The 15,895-nt window shown below is 47.3% G+C and overlaps 1 protein-coding gene and 1 pseudogene across 1 annotated transcript; both read left to right on the forward strand.

Annotated features, from left to right (window-relative positions):
- The first annotated feature begins 1,771 nt into the window (after positions 1-1,771).
- On the forward strand, positions 1,772-2,224 carry LOC112312788 (small ribosomal subunit protein uS11-like; annotated as a pseudogene).
- A 4,845-nt stretch (positions 2,225-7,069) lies between these two features.
- On the forward strand, positions 7,070-15,330 carry HPX (hemopexin). The gene is made up of 10 exons (XM_024569327.3): positions 7,070-7,224; positions 7,374-7,438; positions 7,539-7,610; positions 7,786-7,907; positions 9,503-9,656; positions 10,334-10,546; positions 10,788-10,919; positions 14,479-14,609; positions 14,690-14,852; positions 14,991-15,330. The coding sequence occupies exons 1-10, from the start codon at positions 7,142-7,144 to the stop codon at positions 15,248-15,250; spliced, it is 1,395 nt and encodes a 464-aa protein (XP_024425095.2). The 5' UTR covers positions 7,070-7,141; the 3' UTR covers positions 15,251-15,330.
- The last annotated feature ends 565 nt before the right edge of the window (positions 15,331-15,895 follow it).

Here is a 15,895-nt window from a genome sequence, read left to right on the forward strand (position 1 = left end):
CAGCTGAGAAGAGCCTGGGAAAAGGACCCTTTCCCTGAACACAGCCAGCACCTGTAGGAAGACAATGCAGGGAATGATAGCAATCCTTGAGGCCAGGCATGGGTTAGAGACCTGGGACTAGCCCAGGTGGAAGCTGGGAGACTACATGACCAATTCTGGAACCTGGTCCTGAAGCCCTGGAGCCCTGCTTCATCCTCCTGCTTTCCCTTCCAAGATTGCTGCCCTCTTCCCACAGTGCTATGATGGTCCTAGCAACCCCTCCTGAGCTCTAGTCTGCCAGGGTTTTGCTGCCAACTCCAGAGCTAATTACAATCAGCACTGAGTGATTTGGGAAGTAGGGAGTATGATTTTCTCTCTCTACAAAAGACTGAGACTCAGAAATAGGGCATGTTGCTGATGAAGAGCAGAGCCCAGACCTGAATCTAGTTGTACTCCTAACTGGTAAGTTGTAGCACTTACTCATTCTTATGCTCCTTGCACCTAGTGTGGTGACTGGCAGAGAAGGCTCTCAGCGAGATTTGGGGAATGATGGATCTGAGAAGGTTGGTTGTGCGAGGTCATGGGAAAGCTCAAGACATCCTGGTGTAGCACCAGGGGCTAGATGGGAGGCCTGTCCATGCACCTGTGGAAGACCATGGGGGCTTTGCAGAGATCAGGGGAGTACCATATGGAAGTCTCAGTTATGTTCCCTGGTCTTTGTCCCCACTGGTTGGGATCTAGTGGGCAGGTGGAGGGACAGATGCCCTCCCTGAAGGTTCTAGGGCAAGTATTCTTATAGGACCTGCAATGTGGCCCTGATTATGAGTAGGATTGCCTGAGGCCATGCATGCCCTGGCCAGCAGAGAGAGGTGTTCCATCATCAGTCACTCAGCACCAGTGGAGACCGCCTTGAGAGCTCTCAGGTGATGGCCTATTCCTCACCTGCAGTCTCATGGTGAGCAAAGTGCCAGCAGTCGCATGAGGATGGAGGCTCCAAGTTCCCAGCCCTCAATCTCTTATAGGTGTACATTCCAGACACCTAAAGATAGCAGGGGAATAAAATGGCAATAAAGGTAAACTTCCTTAGCTGGGAAGTCCCAGATGATTCCCCTAGCAGCCTGAGAACAGGCTGCTGGGGCTGGTTCCATAGATACCAGATTAGGTGGACTGCCTAAGCTATGCAGAAGGTGTCTCAAGGTAGGATCACTCACGTCCTTCCAGACATGATCACTGTGGGCATTTTCTTCCTAATTTACACCTTGGGGCCCAGAAGTAGGTGGAAGTGGTGTCTGGTAGGGAGGCTGTTCCTTGACTTAATTGACTGCAGCAGAGACCCTGCTGGGACAGGTAAGAAAGTTATTCTGTGGCCTTAAAAGAGCTCATGTCCTGCTTATATAGGATTAGCTGGTGCTCAGAACAGCCCTACGGCTATGTGTGGCCTGCAGGTTCATTTATTCATTCAACGAGTACTTCTGAGCACTTGCTGTGGCTCAGAGTGGTAGGAATACAGGCAGAAATGGTCTGGGTCCTCTGGAGCTTATAGTTTACTGGGGGAGGCAGGCAACCAAGTAAACACATGAAACTAAATGTGAAATGACAGTTGTGTTCAAACTGTGAGGGAATAGAATACGATAAATAAAAATAGAGCATATGGTGTTAAGGAGGGTGGGCAAAGAAGGCCTCCTTGAACAGTGACCTGTAGGTGGGGTGAAACAGGGTGGGTAGAGAACTCCCGCCCCCGTGTTAAGAAGTGGAGGTGGGGCTCTCTTTCCAATGGTGGAGTCTGAAGAAGATGGGCAGATATGGCACCTCACAAGGGGAAGAAGGAAAAGAAAGAACAGTCATCAGCCTCAGACCTCGGGTAGCTGAAGGAGAAAATGTGTTTGTTGTCTGCCACATCCTCGCGTTCTTCCATTACACTTGTCCATGTTGCGATCTTTCTGGCACAGAACCCATTTGCCATGTGATTGGTGGGGTAAAGGTAAAGGCTGTGATGAAGACTCTCCATATGCCGCCATGTTGGCTGTCCAGGATGTGGCCCAGAGAGGCAAGGAGCTGGGTATCACTGTCCTCCACATAAAACTCTGACCACAGGAGGAAACAGGACCAAGACCCCTGGACAAGGGCCCAGTCAGCTCTCAGAGCCCTTGTCCACTGAGGAATGAAGGTCAGATGGATTGAGGATGTCACCATTATCCCCTCCAATACTCGCAGGAAAGCAGGCCACCAAGGTCACCATCTGTGAACAGGACTCCTCAAATTATTGTTTTCTGTTAATAAATTGCCTTTGTGTGTGAAAAAGAAAGTGGAGATTTCCAGACAAAGGAAGAAGGTACAAAGGTCCCGAGGGGTCAAGATCTCAGTGTGTTGGAGGATCTGAAAGGAGGCCAAGGTGATTGCAGAGGGGAAGGGTGGAGAGAGAAAGGAAAGCAAACACGTGTGGAGAGTCAAGCCTGAGTGGGATCAATGAACTCAGGTAAAGAGTTTGGATCTGAGTTGGAGTATAACAGTAAACCATGGGAAATTTAAGTGATGAGGATGGAAAGATGAGGACACAGCTCTGTGGGGTGGGAAGAAAAGTGAGAGTGGAAAATATAAGACAACTCAGCATCTCTAAACTGCTCCTCTTAAAGACCATGGATATCTTAAAACCATCTATGGTCTTCCAGTTTTAGGAGTATTTTCTAAGAAAATAATTGGGCACAGGCATGTAGAAGTGTGTGTACCAAAGATTATCACTTTATTCAAAATAGAAAAATAACCCCCCAAAAAAGAACCCTAAATGTCCATCAGCAAGGAATGGTTATATAAAATTTTGCTTAAACATATAATGGAATTGTATGTACCCTTTTCAAATGCTGATATCTGAGATATACTGTTAAGACAAAAAGAAGTTTTATAAATTGTTATCTTTATTTTAAAAAGGATGTTGTAAGAATAAAAAAAGGCTGGAATGGATAAAATGTTAATGGTATCCTCTGGTTAGTAGAATTAAAACTGACTTTTATCTTCAAGGAAAAAAAAGACTTTTGAGCAGGAGTATAGGTGGTTTCAGATATGCTTTCGGAGATGACATTGTTGCTACAAGGAATGTATTGTAGAGGGAAGAAGAGAGGCAGGGAAGCAGAGGCTATTTCCGTGGTTAGACAAGAAAGGATGGTATTTGCACTATGAGGGAGGCGGGGAGAGGCGGACAGATTTTAGGTCTAATTAGGAAGTGGGAACAACAAGATTCAATACTTATTAAACACAGATAGTGTTTCAGGCACTGTGCTAGGTGCTAAAGATATAGAGGCAAACGAATCATATAAAATCCTCATCCTGTTCATTCAGGCAGTATGGTGGACAATGGGGTGCTGAAGCTGGTTTGTACTGGCTTACAAGAGCTCATTGTCAAATTTTGGGGAATTTTGACAACTGGTTGTTGAAACCCAGCCATTATTAAAAATTAAATTAAGTAAATTTAAAATTAAATGCATCTTATTAAAATCAAAGATAATAAATGAGTTACTCAAAGATAATTATGAGTTACTCAAAACTCATCACTTCCTAATTACTTTACTATGACCTGTACTCTTGAGCTTACTTATGTCTATCGTATCTGCATAGTGGAAATATCATATAGTAAGTACCACATTACTGTGTATTTCTTCCCAACTGCATGTTTGGTGATGTCTTGTTGGTAGCTTCAAGTTGGCCATGATATTTACACCACAGAAATTAACACATGCTACAAGTCAGGGCTTTTATCCTTCTAGACAGCTGGCTTTTAGATATGGACCAGCACAGGCCTGGATAGGGTACAGAGCACACTCCCAGGAGTCAGGCAGCCGGAGCTTAATCATGGCTCCCCCACTTGCTTACAGTGGGATTTGGCTAGCATACCTAGTATAGGTGTCCTCATTTGTAAAATGGGACTAACGTACCATTTCATTATTTACCAGATCACATATATATGATTTAATGACATAATCCCTATCATGTGCTTAACACAGTGCCAGGCACGTGCATGTGCCCACAGATACGAGCAACTTATTGTTATAATGACTTACTCATAGAGAATCAAGAATAACTATGTAGGAAAGCCCACTACAGACCGCGCAAGCAGAAAAAATGTGCATGTTGGAGGAGTTTAAATGTGGCCCCTGGCAACGCAATAGGAAGGAAGCTTTGTCCACGAAGCCATGGGCAGGTCTGCCTTCAGTCCCTTCGGTATGGGGAGCCAGAGAGCTGCTGGTTAGGTCTGAGAAGACTACGTGGAAAAGCAGACAGTTGGGTTTTTCTGGGCTTGAATTCCCAAGGAAATCACGCAAGAAACCGAAGGCCCCCATCTCACTCTGGGCAGCAGAGATTCGCAGAGGAAGGGGTTGTGCCACTGAGGCTTCAGTGGTGTGAGCGAGGATGGCCGTGGAGAGCCGGTTTCAGGCAGGAAATACTCCTGGGCTCTGGCCTCCCGTTGAAGGGTGGGAGCGCACTGATACCTGAAGCCTCCAGGGGGCGCTCAGGCCCAAGTTGAAGATCACTATCTTCAGCTCAGGTCAGAGAGCTGGGAAGGACTCCAGGACAAGAATAACTGTCACCTCAAATGAGAGGAGAAGCAAGGCCAGCCAGATCTTGGATCCTCTGAGAAGAGCTTCCTTGTGCCCTGTGAGCAGCACCAGATGGGCAACATATCCACAACCGAGGTTTCGGAATGGATAGTCGTCTGCCTCTCAGCTCTTGCTCAGAACTAGAGCTTCAGCCTGAACTGTCTGCTACGCAGGAAACTGCTGGCCTACTCCTGGCGTGGGGAGGAAGGATCCTATTATGGTATCTGAACCGTCTTAGGGTAGGCAAACGAATAGGAAACAGCAAGAAGAGTCCATAAAGCCCTCTTCTGGGATAGTGCAGGGGTGCTGTGAGGGAACCAGAGCTGTGTGTGGAAAAAGAGGCCAAGCGGAAAACCCATCGTCCAGTATGCGTACTATATCTCCCTGTGAAGAGCTGTGTCAGGCCAGAGGGAAGGCCACATCCCGGTACCAGCAGATCCAAGCAGGGCCCTGATACAACAACTACTGCAGACCCTCACTGTGGGCTTTCTGTTCTATGGGGTGTTACTGACTCAGTGTGAAGCTTCCATCACCAGCAGGCTCAGTAAAATCTGTAGGACACAGACACAGTTCTGGATCTGAAAACAGTTGTTGAGGGGGTTGCTGATGCAAGGTGCTCGGGAGGGAGAATCCCAGGATAGTTCTATAAGATCTTAGAGGCTGAGAGTGGAAGAAGAGGTGAGGGGGACTTGGGAGTAGTGGTTTCAGAACCCAGTGCTCAGCAGCCCTGCGGGGTGGAGCAGGGGGGAGTAGGTCCGGGCACGGATGTCTGCAGAGTGGAGAAGGTGGTTGTCAGGCATCTGCCGTAGGAGCTGTGGTATTGCCCGTGCTGCCAAGGGCTTGGGGAGTCCAGCTTTGTCCACTAACCACTGGAGAGGAATACTGCTAACAAGACACATTTTCTTTTGTGAGTCAGGAGAGGACATTGAATCTGATAGCAGAGGCCTGGTGGTATGTTGTTCCATAGGTCCCAGAAACCTTTGTTTTTCTGTTGGGAGGAGGCTTTGCAGAGAACAAAAGGGACGTGAGACCTTTGCTAAGGTTGTATAGGCATATGTCAGGGTCACGGAGCACCTGAGAGGGATCAGGACACTTGCAGGCAGCACTAGTGAAATCGAGGTCCTGGAACCAGTCAGCCTGGCCCATAACAGACTCTGCTTATATTTATCTTCAGCCTCAGCAGGGAGTCTCAGATGAAAATGGGGCAGGCTTTGAGAGAGGCCCCAGGGAATACTGAAGATGGCAGGTACTAGAAATCACAGGTGAGTTCCCAGAACTAGAAGAAGAGAGGGATGCAGGACTCAGATGTTGTGCCCGGTGACCAGCACCAGGATGGCCAACATATCCGCAGGAAAGACAAGCAAGACCATGTGATGAAAGGCAGTAACAACGGGACCTGTGACCCCGCAATCCAATATGCCTCCCTTCATAACACACCCTCAACCCTGATATTCCCCTTGCCCCAGGAGGAAAACTGTCAGAAATTTGACTGCAGCTAGTCAGTACTTGAAATTCATTTTTCATTTGACAGATACAATTGAGCACCTGTTATATGCCACATACTATTTGTGGTGGAGAGAATGTAATAGTAAACAAATAGGTAGACAGATGAAATAACTTCAGATTTGATTAAGTGACATGAAGGAAACAAACAGGTTTGAAATGGCTGGAAAGAGTGGTCATGAAAGGCTTCATTGAGAAGACAGCATTTCAGCAAGAATCAGCTCTAAATATTGTGAAACCCATTACAGTCCTGTTTATTCTGTGCTGGGTAAATAAAGCACTTTTCCCTTAATGTGGAAACTACCAACAAAGACTAATTACTAGCAGTGCTCTCTGGCAGACAGACACCTCTTCCTGTCCCATTACTGTCAACTCTTTCCTCTTCTCTCTTCTATTCCTCACCTCTTCCAGGAATCAACTCTTCCAGGTGATTTTTGCAAAGCTCTTTGCCAGTGGGGATGGGGTCAAGGGTGGAGCTTAGACATTAATGATGAAATTTTATTGGCTTATCAAGGGCAAAGTTGAAGAGCTTGGGAATACCCCAGAAAGGCCCTTAGTGGAGCTTGGAAACAGATGTTCTTTAAGTCTTTCTAAGTATGTTTGTATGTGTGTGATTACTAAGTATTATAAGTATCGGTGTCTTTAATTGTCTTTGAGTTAAGTACACAAAAATGTTAGTGTCCTCCTCTTCTCCCCTCCCCCACTGTAGAGGTAAATCCAACCACAGAAAGGTGGTCTTCAATCAATTTATCCACTTCCTTGATATCATGGGCAACCAGATCCATCACCAGGGCAATGAGAGTCACAGCTGGGCATCAGTGGCACAGGCTAGTTGCTGCTCAAAAGTCAATGAAGGGGGATGGGGCCTCCTGCCGGGAAGAGTTAGTCTTGGACTCAGATTTCTGTCAAGACCCTGACCTTATTTACACTGATGTAATCAGCCAATATTGGCCTAATCCTGAGACAGCTCTTTCCCAGCAGGCTTGCGGGTGGGGGTGGTGCTGTTGCCATCTCTATAAAGGGAGTTCAGCCAGGTGACCAGATCTGTTCTGTGGCCTCTCCAGCTCAGCATGGCTCGGGCACTGGGAGCACCAGTTGCACTGGGGTTGTTGGGTCTCTGCTGGTCTCTGGCCATTGCCCACCCTGTTCCTCCGTGAGTAAAGCTGATGCTGGGGAAGGAGGACTGGAGTCTGGTCTAGAGTGGGATAGAGTCAGACTTTAGGCCTGGGCAAGTGTGGAGCAGGAGGTAAGGAAGACATATTGGGCCCATTGGACCCAGACATCGCTCTGTCCTCTCTCTAGGACTAGTGCCCCTGGGAGTGGAGCTGAAGGTGGGCATAGGATCAAGCTGAACCCAGATGCACTCGGTGAGTCCCCAACTCCCTCAGTATGTCTATCCTGGCTATGTCTCCTCATTTTATCGTCTGACTGGTCTTTTACTTTGTCATCTCCCCACTTCCACCTCAGAACTCTGCTCAGATGGCTGGAGTTTTGATGCTACTACTCTGAGTGGCAATGGGACCATGCTGTTTTTTAAAGGTAGGAGAGCAGGGGTTGGGGCATCTGGGACCTGAGGCTTGATCTCCTTCACCAAGAGTGTATTATCTATCTGTGGGAAACCTTAGGAATCGAGAGTCTCGCCCACAGCTTCTCTGTAACTCTCTCAGTAGGCCAAGACTTTTTTTCCCAGTCTCTTAGTGATTGTGTTTTTCAGGGGAGTATGTGTGGAAAGGTTACCAGTGGGCCCGGGAGTTGATCTCAGAGACACAGAAGGATTTTACCAACTCCGTGGATGCTGCCTTTCGCCTTGGTCATGAAGATGTTTTCCTGATCAAGGTACTGCTGGATCAAGGTCAGGACTGGGCCAGAAAGCACCGGAATCCACAAAAGAGCCTCTCCCCCAAGTGGCCCTGGTGTGAAGCTCTCACCACTAAGTTCCAGGTTTCCATCCCCTGTGCCTTCTGTGCCTGAAAAAGCTCAGGCCAAGGCAGTGTGTGCATGCTTGCTGGGCAGGCACAGTATTCAATGGCTATTTTTCAGGCCTAATGTTCATCTGGACCTCTCTGCCACTCCTCAAACTATGAGCCAAACTTTCCTTTGTGGCAATTTCTTCCCTTGGCATCCATGACCCCGCATCAGGTCCTTTTCATGTGGTGGCCAGGTTGTTCACAATGCAATGGCAGCTGGACCAGGGGTGACCAAAGGATGAAATCCAGCCCACTATGCTCAAGTCACATGCCCTGGCCCTGGCTCTGTCTGCTCGGAGGAAAGGACACCTTCTCCTAACTTGCACAAAGGCACTGTGAAGTTGGGGTGGCCCTCACTGCCAACTTTGTTTTCCTTCTGCCTCTTTTCCTGCTCTTTCTCAGGCTTCTTATCCTTGGCTATCCCTGAGTGTTCCATAGGCATCCATCCCAACCCTTCCATACACCCTCCCTGGGTGATCTCTACCAATGCCACAGCTCTGAGGACTCTCCGTGCTGTGGACACCACAGCTGGATTTCTCCCTGGAGCTCCAGATCTCTCTTTCCAATTTCCAGGCAGACACCTTTGACTTAGATATCTCATAGGCACCTGAAATTCAGCATCCCCAAAAACGAAAGTATTTTTCTTACAAATCAAACCCTCCTCCTGAATCCCCTATTTCAGTAAATGGCACCACCACGTGCCAGTTCCTGCAAGCCAGGTGCACATGGATCTGGAGATCTGGCCCTTGCCCATCCCTGCCACAATCACTTTGCCAGCTATATGACACTGCATGTAGTTCTCTGAGCATGCTCTGTATATGCTGCTCCCTCTGCTGGAGACACCTTTTCCATACTTGTCCACCTGGTAAATCCCTGCTCAGTTTTCAGTTCTTGGCCCAAATGCTTCCTCCTCCATGAAACTTCCTAGAAATTCTCTAGGTAGATTCGGTGTTTCCCCTAAATTCCCAGTGCACTCCACATACTCCTGCCTCGGTGGTTGCAAGGCTAGGATGGTAGGGTCCTGTTTGCTTTTGTACAGTGAAGTCCTTGAAGGTAGAGACAGAGCCTTTCCATCCCTTTATCCTCTATGGCTGGTATATAGTAGTCATTCTTAAATTAATAAGTGCATGAATAAATAGGTAAATGGATGTATACATGATTGAATGACTGCAGAATCACTATTTTTGGATGTGTTTGCTAACACTAATGGTGTTGCAAGTAAGTGTGCCATCGGAGTGTCCGTTGTACGTAGTCAGATGTATGTGTGTTATGGTAGTAGTGACGGGATTTACACAGAGGGTATACATTTGTGTAAGAGGACAGCACATTGTTGTCCACAGATGGACTGAGAGTGTGTGGGTTGCAGGAGGTTATTGTATAGTGCAACAGGTCAAAGATGTGTGCAAATGCAGGATGGTAGCATGTGGAGGAGTGTAGTTAAAAACAGAGTGCTTTTGTATCCAGGGAGACAAGGTCTGGCTGTACCCTCCTGAGAAGAAAGAGAAAGAATATCCAAAGCTGCTACAAGATGAGTTTCCTGGAATCCCATCCCCACTGGATGCAGCTGTGGAATGTCACCGTGGAGAATGCAAAGATGAGGGCATCCTCTTCTTCCAAGGTCAGTCCAGCAATAAGAGAGGCTGGAGTAATGGTGGGTTGGTGGTGATAGAGGTAGTGGTTGGAATGGTGGTGGTGGTGGAGCCACTATATGGTTCCCCAAGGAAGGAATGAGATAGACCAGTTATGGTCTACAAGTGAAGTAGGAGAAGGAGAGAAAACTACCCTGGGGAGGGTAACTGGCTATAATTCTGCTAAAGTTCCCCATGACCGTTAGGACTGATCTATGTTTCCTAGCCTTACATATAAGATTCTCCATGACCAAGTCCCTATTAACCCACCAGCCTCGACTCTCATCATTCTCTTACCTTGAATATGAAACTCCAGAAACTCTATACTGTTCCCTGTTCACCCATTTTCCTTCATGCTTCAGACTTTCCTCTATCTGAAGTTCTGTTCCCCCTCTCATGTGCCTTGAACCTTCTGCTTCAGATTTTAGTTTAAGTATCACCCTCTCGGGGAAGTTTTTTTCTGACTCTTTTCATGCCCTTTGCTGAGCTAATCACGTGCACTTGGCTGCTGAATTTTAATGTGCGACCAGTCCCTTCAGTTGTTTTTCCACTGGGCTATGAGCTCCATGTGGCCAGGACAGTATCTGGTCCATCCATGAGCCCAGTGTAAGCACAAGGGAGGAAAAGGCCTGGACTCAACAAATGCTTGTTGACTGATTGGACAAAGGTAACCACACATGGTTCTGGGACTTGGCTACAAAAACCAAAAAGAAGCGTGACTGGCCAGCTGTTGGGAACTGCTCCTCTGCCTTTCGATGGCTCGGCCGCTACTACTGCTTCCGGGGTAACCAATTCCTGCGCTTCAACCCTGTCACGGGAGAGGTGCTTCCTAGGTACCCTCTGGATATCCGAGACTACTTCATTCCCTGCCCTGGCAGAGGTGAGAAAGCCCCAGCCCCTGGGACTCACTGGAATCCATCCATATGCCCCAGCTCCCACCTTACCCCTGTGGTGTGAGACTTTGGCCCTTGACCTAGCCCCATTTCTATCCTGGCTCTTCCCACTTGGAAAGCCTACACCCCACTAACCCCAGCCATGTCTTCCACCTCAGATCTCATTCTGATTTCTGGCCCCTGCCTTTGTTCCCCTTTGTCTATTTCAATCCACCCCCCTGGCTCCAGGCCATGGACACAGGAATACGACCGGCCACGTGAATGGAACCCACTCTGGCTATGGGATTATGCGCTGTAGCCCAAATCTAGTCTTGTCTGCACTGCTGTCTGACAACCATGGTGCCACCTATGCCTTCAGTGGTGAGAAATACCTGCAAATCCCCCACCTCTGCCCTCCATATACCTCCCACCTCTTTCACAGTCTATCATCACTGATACATTTCCTCCATTTTCATCACTGCACCCCTTATTTTGTCCCTCAGCTCCCATCCTTGGCATGCCTGTTTTTCATCCCTCTTCTTCTCTGATGCATATTGTTCAACTTGTCTCTTATTGCCCAGGCCTCTAATTCTGCCTCCCAGTACCATCTGCTCCCAGGTCTGTGCCCTCTATGGACCTCTCTGGGTCCCTGTGACTCCTCATATTACCTTTGCTCCTGTATGTCTTGCCAAGTCCCGCGGCTCCCCCTGAGCTTATTCTCAGGAGCCCCATCTTTTTCCAGTAGCTCCTATGTTCAGGCCTCTGAGAACAGCATTACCTGGGTATGAGATGTTTCCAGTACCAAAAACCAGGCAAGAACTGTTGACTTTTAGGAGACTTAGACTTTTAGGAGATAGCTTCATTAGCCAGAGGTTTCTCCTCCGCGTGACCAGTGGAGACACCTTTCTTCAGACTGGTGGCAATAATTGGCAAAAAGCTGTCTAATGATGCTCCTTGGGATGCTCTGGGGTTAGTCAGGCAGGTAGTGACAAGTGTTGATTCACATGAGAATAGCTCCACGATACAGAGTGAACAACCACATTACACTCATCCTAAGTCATATGTATGATCTGTGATAACAGAGAGTAGTGAAAATACTTTTTTTGCATCTAACCCCTGGACAAATCTGATCAGATATGACTGCTAAGCTATAGTGAAAAACATAGTCACAGGGAGAGCATATCCCCACAACAGGAATACATGCTGTACTGAGAACATACATCAGTGATGAAACACCTGCAGTGAAAACAGAGACCTACGCTGAGAATATGCGCCATAGTAAGAACACTTAAGTATCAGAAGAATAAGCAGCTATGGTGGCAGCATGGGGCCACTGGGAGGGCACACACACACAAATGCACACACAGGGGCAGGGTCCCAGGGACCACACAAAGATGTAGCAAGAACGCAGCCAAGGAGAGACCATAGAACCTCAAGGCCATGTGGCCGTAAATGGAATGTAGATGAACTCCTAAATCAACAGTATTAGGTACGTCCCACGGCACGGCGAGAACACCATTATGTTAAGAATACCCAGCTGAGGGAAAACTCACTATCTTGGTGAAAACACCAGTGCGACCCGACTACGCTGCACAGGGATGGCCCTCTCCTCTCTCTGATAAATCTTTCTCTTTTCTCTGCCTTATAGCCTCTTGTCTATTCTTTCTTCTTTTCCACAACTTTGACTCACACGTGGGCCACCATGTCTTCTGCACCGTCTTCTCCACCTTTTCTCTATTCATGATCTTTCAGTCTCAGATCCAACAGATAAATGCCTTTTGCCCACTTTTTCTTAGTCAGATTTCCAGAAAGGAAAATATTTTTATCGCAACATATTAAAGTCATTGCTGGTCAGCCTATGATTGATGGGTCAGCGGCTCATCACTTATTCTCCTGCACAAAGAACAGCATAGCTCTGGGTCTCAAAATAAGGGCTGTGAGCAGGGTAGTTTCAGCAGAGGGGGAAGGTGGATATGACATGCCCAGTAAACAGCTATAAAGACAACTTGCAGCTACTGCAAGAACACCAGTAAACATGTATCAAGAGCCTGATAGGCACTGGGGATGATTCTAGACACTGGAATACAGTAATCAGCATGGCAGACAGGACACCTGCCCTCAGAGAGCCTGCCAGACAGGGACAGGACAATAAGAAAGATAAGGAAGGAAGGAGAATACTGTTAAGTAGAATTAATATCTGTGAAGTGTTCTGTGAACATCAGAATGTTCCTTATGTCAAAATACCATTTGGAACTAGTATAAATAAATTTAAAAGTCATTGATGTTTTAAAATATAAAATTGTGTCCAAAAAAGCTGTAAAGAAAGTAAGACAGGGTTATGAGATAGAGGTGAGGAAACCAACAGGAACTTCCTCTAAAGTGGTTTTTTTTTTTTGAGCTGAGATTTTAATAATAAAACAGAGGAAAGATTTTAGGCAGGGTGGACAGCAAATACTTGAGGAATCAGGAAAGGAGGCGAGTGTGGATGGGCTGGAGCATAGTGAAGGAGCAGGCTAGTGGCTTGAAAACAGGTAGATGATTTATGCCTGGTAAGTATTTCAAGTGTACAAGAAAGCCAGAAGGGTTCTTGATCAGTGCTGTGATGTGTTCTGACTTGTTTTTTTAAAGATCATTCTGGCTTCTTGTGAAATATAAGTCATAGAGATAAAATTGTATAAGCAGAGAATCAGGCTGGTGGTCCTTGCAGTTGTAGGGATTGCGAGTAGTGACAGCTTGGATTAGAATAACAGCAGCAGAGGTGATCGGAGTCAGCCTAATATATTTTTTCAGTCAAGCTGGCAGCATTAACCAATGAATTGGATATCAGTAGGAGTGGGGAAGGGGAAAGAGAGGTTTCAAGAATGGGACTAGGTAGCTAGGTGGTTCCTTTTTCTAAAATTGGGAAAGACAAAAGGAAAAAATAAAGTAATAAAATAAAATTGAGAAAGACTAGGGAAGGAATAAGTGTGTGTGTGTTTGGTGGGAGCAGCAATCAGTTTAGACAGGTTGGGTTTCTGGTGCTTAGTGGCCCCAAGCGGACAGGTTAGGTAGGCATTTGCATTTGAGCCCGACACTCAAAGGAGAGGTCCCTCAGAGCTGAAGAGAACAGACTGAAAGTCATCAGCATGGACATGGTATTTAAGGTCCTGGGCTGGGTAAAATCACAAAGACAGTGAGTATAGAAAAGAGGCCCAAGTTAGGGAATTACAATATTAGACATCAGGCTGAAGAGAAGAAGAGTGAAAAAGATAAGAACATGGGTGAGTCTGGTATTACAGGTGCCAGGACCCAAAAAAGATATTTAAATAAGGGAGTCGTGAGTAGTCAAATGTTGCTGAGAGGTAGAGTAAAACAGAGAGCGGGTCATGGGACCAGTAGATTGGGCAAAGTTGGAGGATATTGGTGCCCTTGAAAAGAACAATTTCAATGGAGGAGGGAACCAGAAGTGTAAGTGAAGTGGGTTGAGAAAGAAAAGGTAAGTGGGAGCTTAGGTGCTGCCCTGGCTATTCCCTTGCTCTCCTGCCCCCACCCCCTCACCAGGGATCAGAGAGTATTGCCAGAGTGAGAGCACTCATTGGAAACTTGCTGTGGTGCTTTCCTTTTAACTCTGGTCACTATCTCTCATTGTCTATAACATCTCTGCACATGGACATCCGAGATGCATAGGGAGCCCCCAACAAACCCCATAACATTAGCCTTGGCCACTATTCTTCATTCTTGCCCTTCTGTCAGGCCCCTGCTCACTCCAGTTCCAATCAGATCACAGTGCCTAACTTTGCCAATCAAGTCCTTCTCTACTCCCTCTTATGTGTCTTCTTCCCTCTTGGCCTCTGAATACATTCCCTCCTTCCTCTCAGGACTCACCCCTTACATCTGTCCTTGTCTCTTTACTACCTGGCCTTTTACCACCAGCACTAGAGGTGCCTCTGATATCCTACAGGGTCCCACTACTGGCGTTTGGACACCAGCAAGGATGGGTGGCATAGCTGGCCTATTGTCCATCAGTGGCCCAAGGGTCCGTCAACAGTGGATGCTACCTTTTCCTGGGATGAGAAACTCTATCTGGTCCAGGTATGTGTTGGGAGAGAGGCTTGAGGTAAAGACTGGGAGAATATCCAGCTCTGTGTTGATTAACATATTTTGTCCTCCAGGGCACTCAGATATACATCTTCCTAACAAAGGGAGGCTATACCCTAGTAGATGGTTATCCAAAACGGCTGGAGAAGGAGTTAGGCAGCCCTCATGGGATCAGCCTCGAGGCTGTGGATGCAGCCTTTGTCTGTCCTGGATCTTCTCGACTCCACATCATGGCAGGTGAGGGGCATCTGGGTGCCCAGGGGTGGCTTGTTCTACTACTTCTCCATAGCATAGATCCCCATCAAGACCCGAGAAGGGTTAAGTCAGGATCCCCATGATGTGGAAGCCATGTTATATCTGGTGTCTTCTTCCCAGGACCGAAGCTGTGGTGGCTGGACCTGAAGTTAGGAGCTCAAGCCACATGGACAGAGCTTCCTTGGCCCCACGAGAAGGTTGATGGCGCCCTGTGTGTGGCAAAGTCGCTTGGCCCCAATTCATGTTCTGCCAATGGCTCCAGCTTATACCTCATCCATGGCTCCAATTTGTACTGCTACAGTGACGTGGAGCAGCTGAGTGCAGCCAAGGTCCTTCCCCAGCCCCAGAGAGTAAACAGCCTCCTGGGCTGCACTCACTGATAGGGCTGCTGATGTGAATCTGGCCCAGACCCTTCTCCCCATTTTCCTTACAATAAAATGAGAGGGCTTTTTGACTTGAATCAAGGGGCCCTGATTGTGGAACACTCTGATTTCTTTCTTTGAATTGAGAAGGTAGTAACATCTCTTTTGAGGCTCTCTAGCTCAGATGAGGCTGTGGGAAGCAAGGGAAGGGAGGGCTGAGGGACACACCTCATTTCTGCCCATGTGACCCTAAACCCAGATCCTAAAATGACTTCTTCTGGACTACCTACACAATGAAGGAAACAGAAGACCAAAAATAGAAGGAACTGCTGTGTTTACACAGAAAGTAAGAGGCAGAGCAGGGACTCTGACCAAGCTTGCTAATAACTGACCACAGGTTAGCTCCAAGACATTGGGAAAATAGGGCCGGGGGCAGCTGTTCATGTGCCAAGTGGATTGGCTCAGAGTTGCCATGTGAGGGCCATGGAGGCCCTCAATTTATGATTCCAGGGGGTTCTGGCAGTACTATTCCAGAAGGCGGCTTTGGTTGCATTGAGTTAGGCATAACAGAGGAATGAAGTTGAGGTGAGGAAACAAGAGAAGCAAGATAGGGAGAGTGGAGAAGGAATGATTCAGGGCCTGGCACCATGAGACACATTTGCA

This window comes from Desmodus rotundus, chromosome 5 (assembly GCF_022682495.2).
Source record: "Desmodus rotundus isolate HL8 chromosome 5, HLdesRot8A.1, whole genome shotgun sequence".
NCBI lineage: Eukaryota > Metazoa > Chordata > Mammalia > Chiroptera > Phyllostomidae > Desmodus > Desmodus rotundus.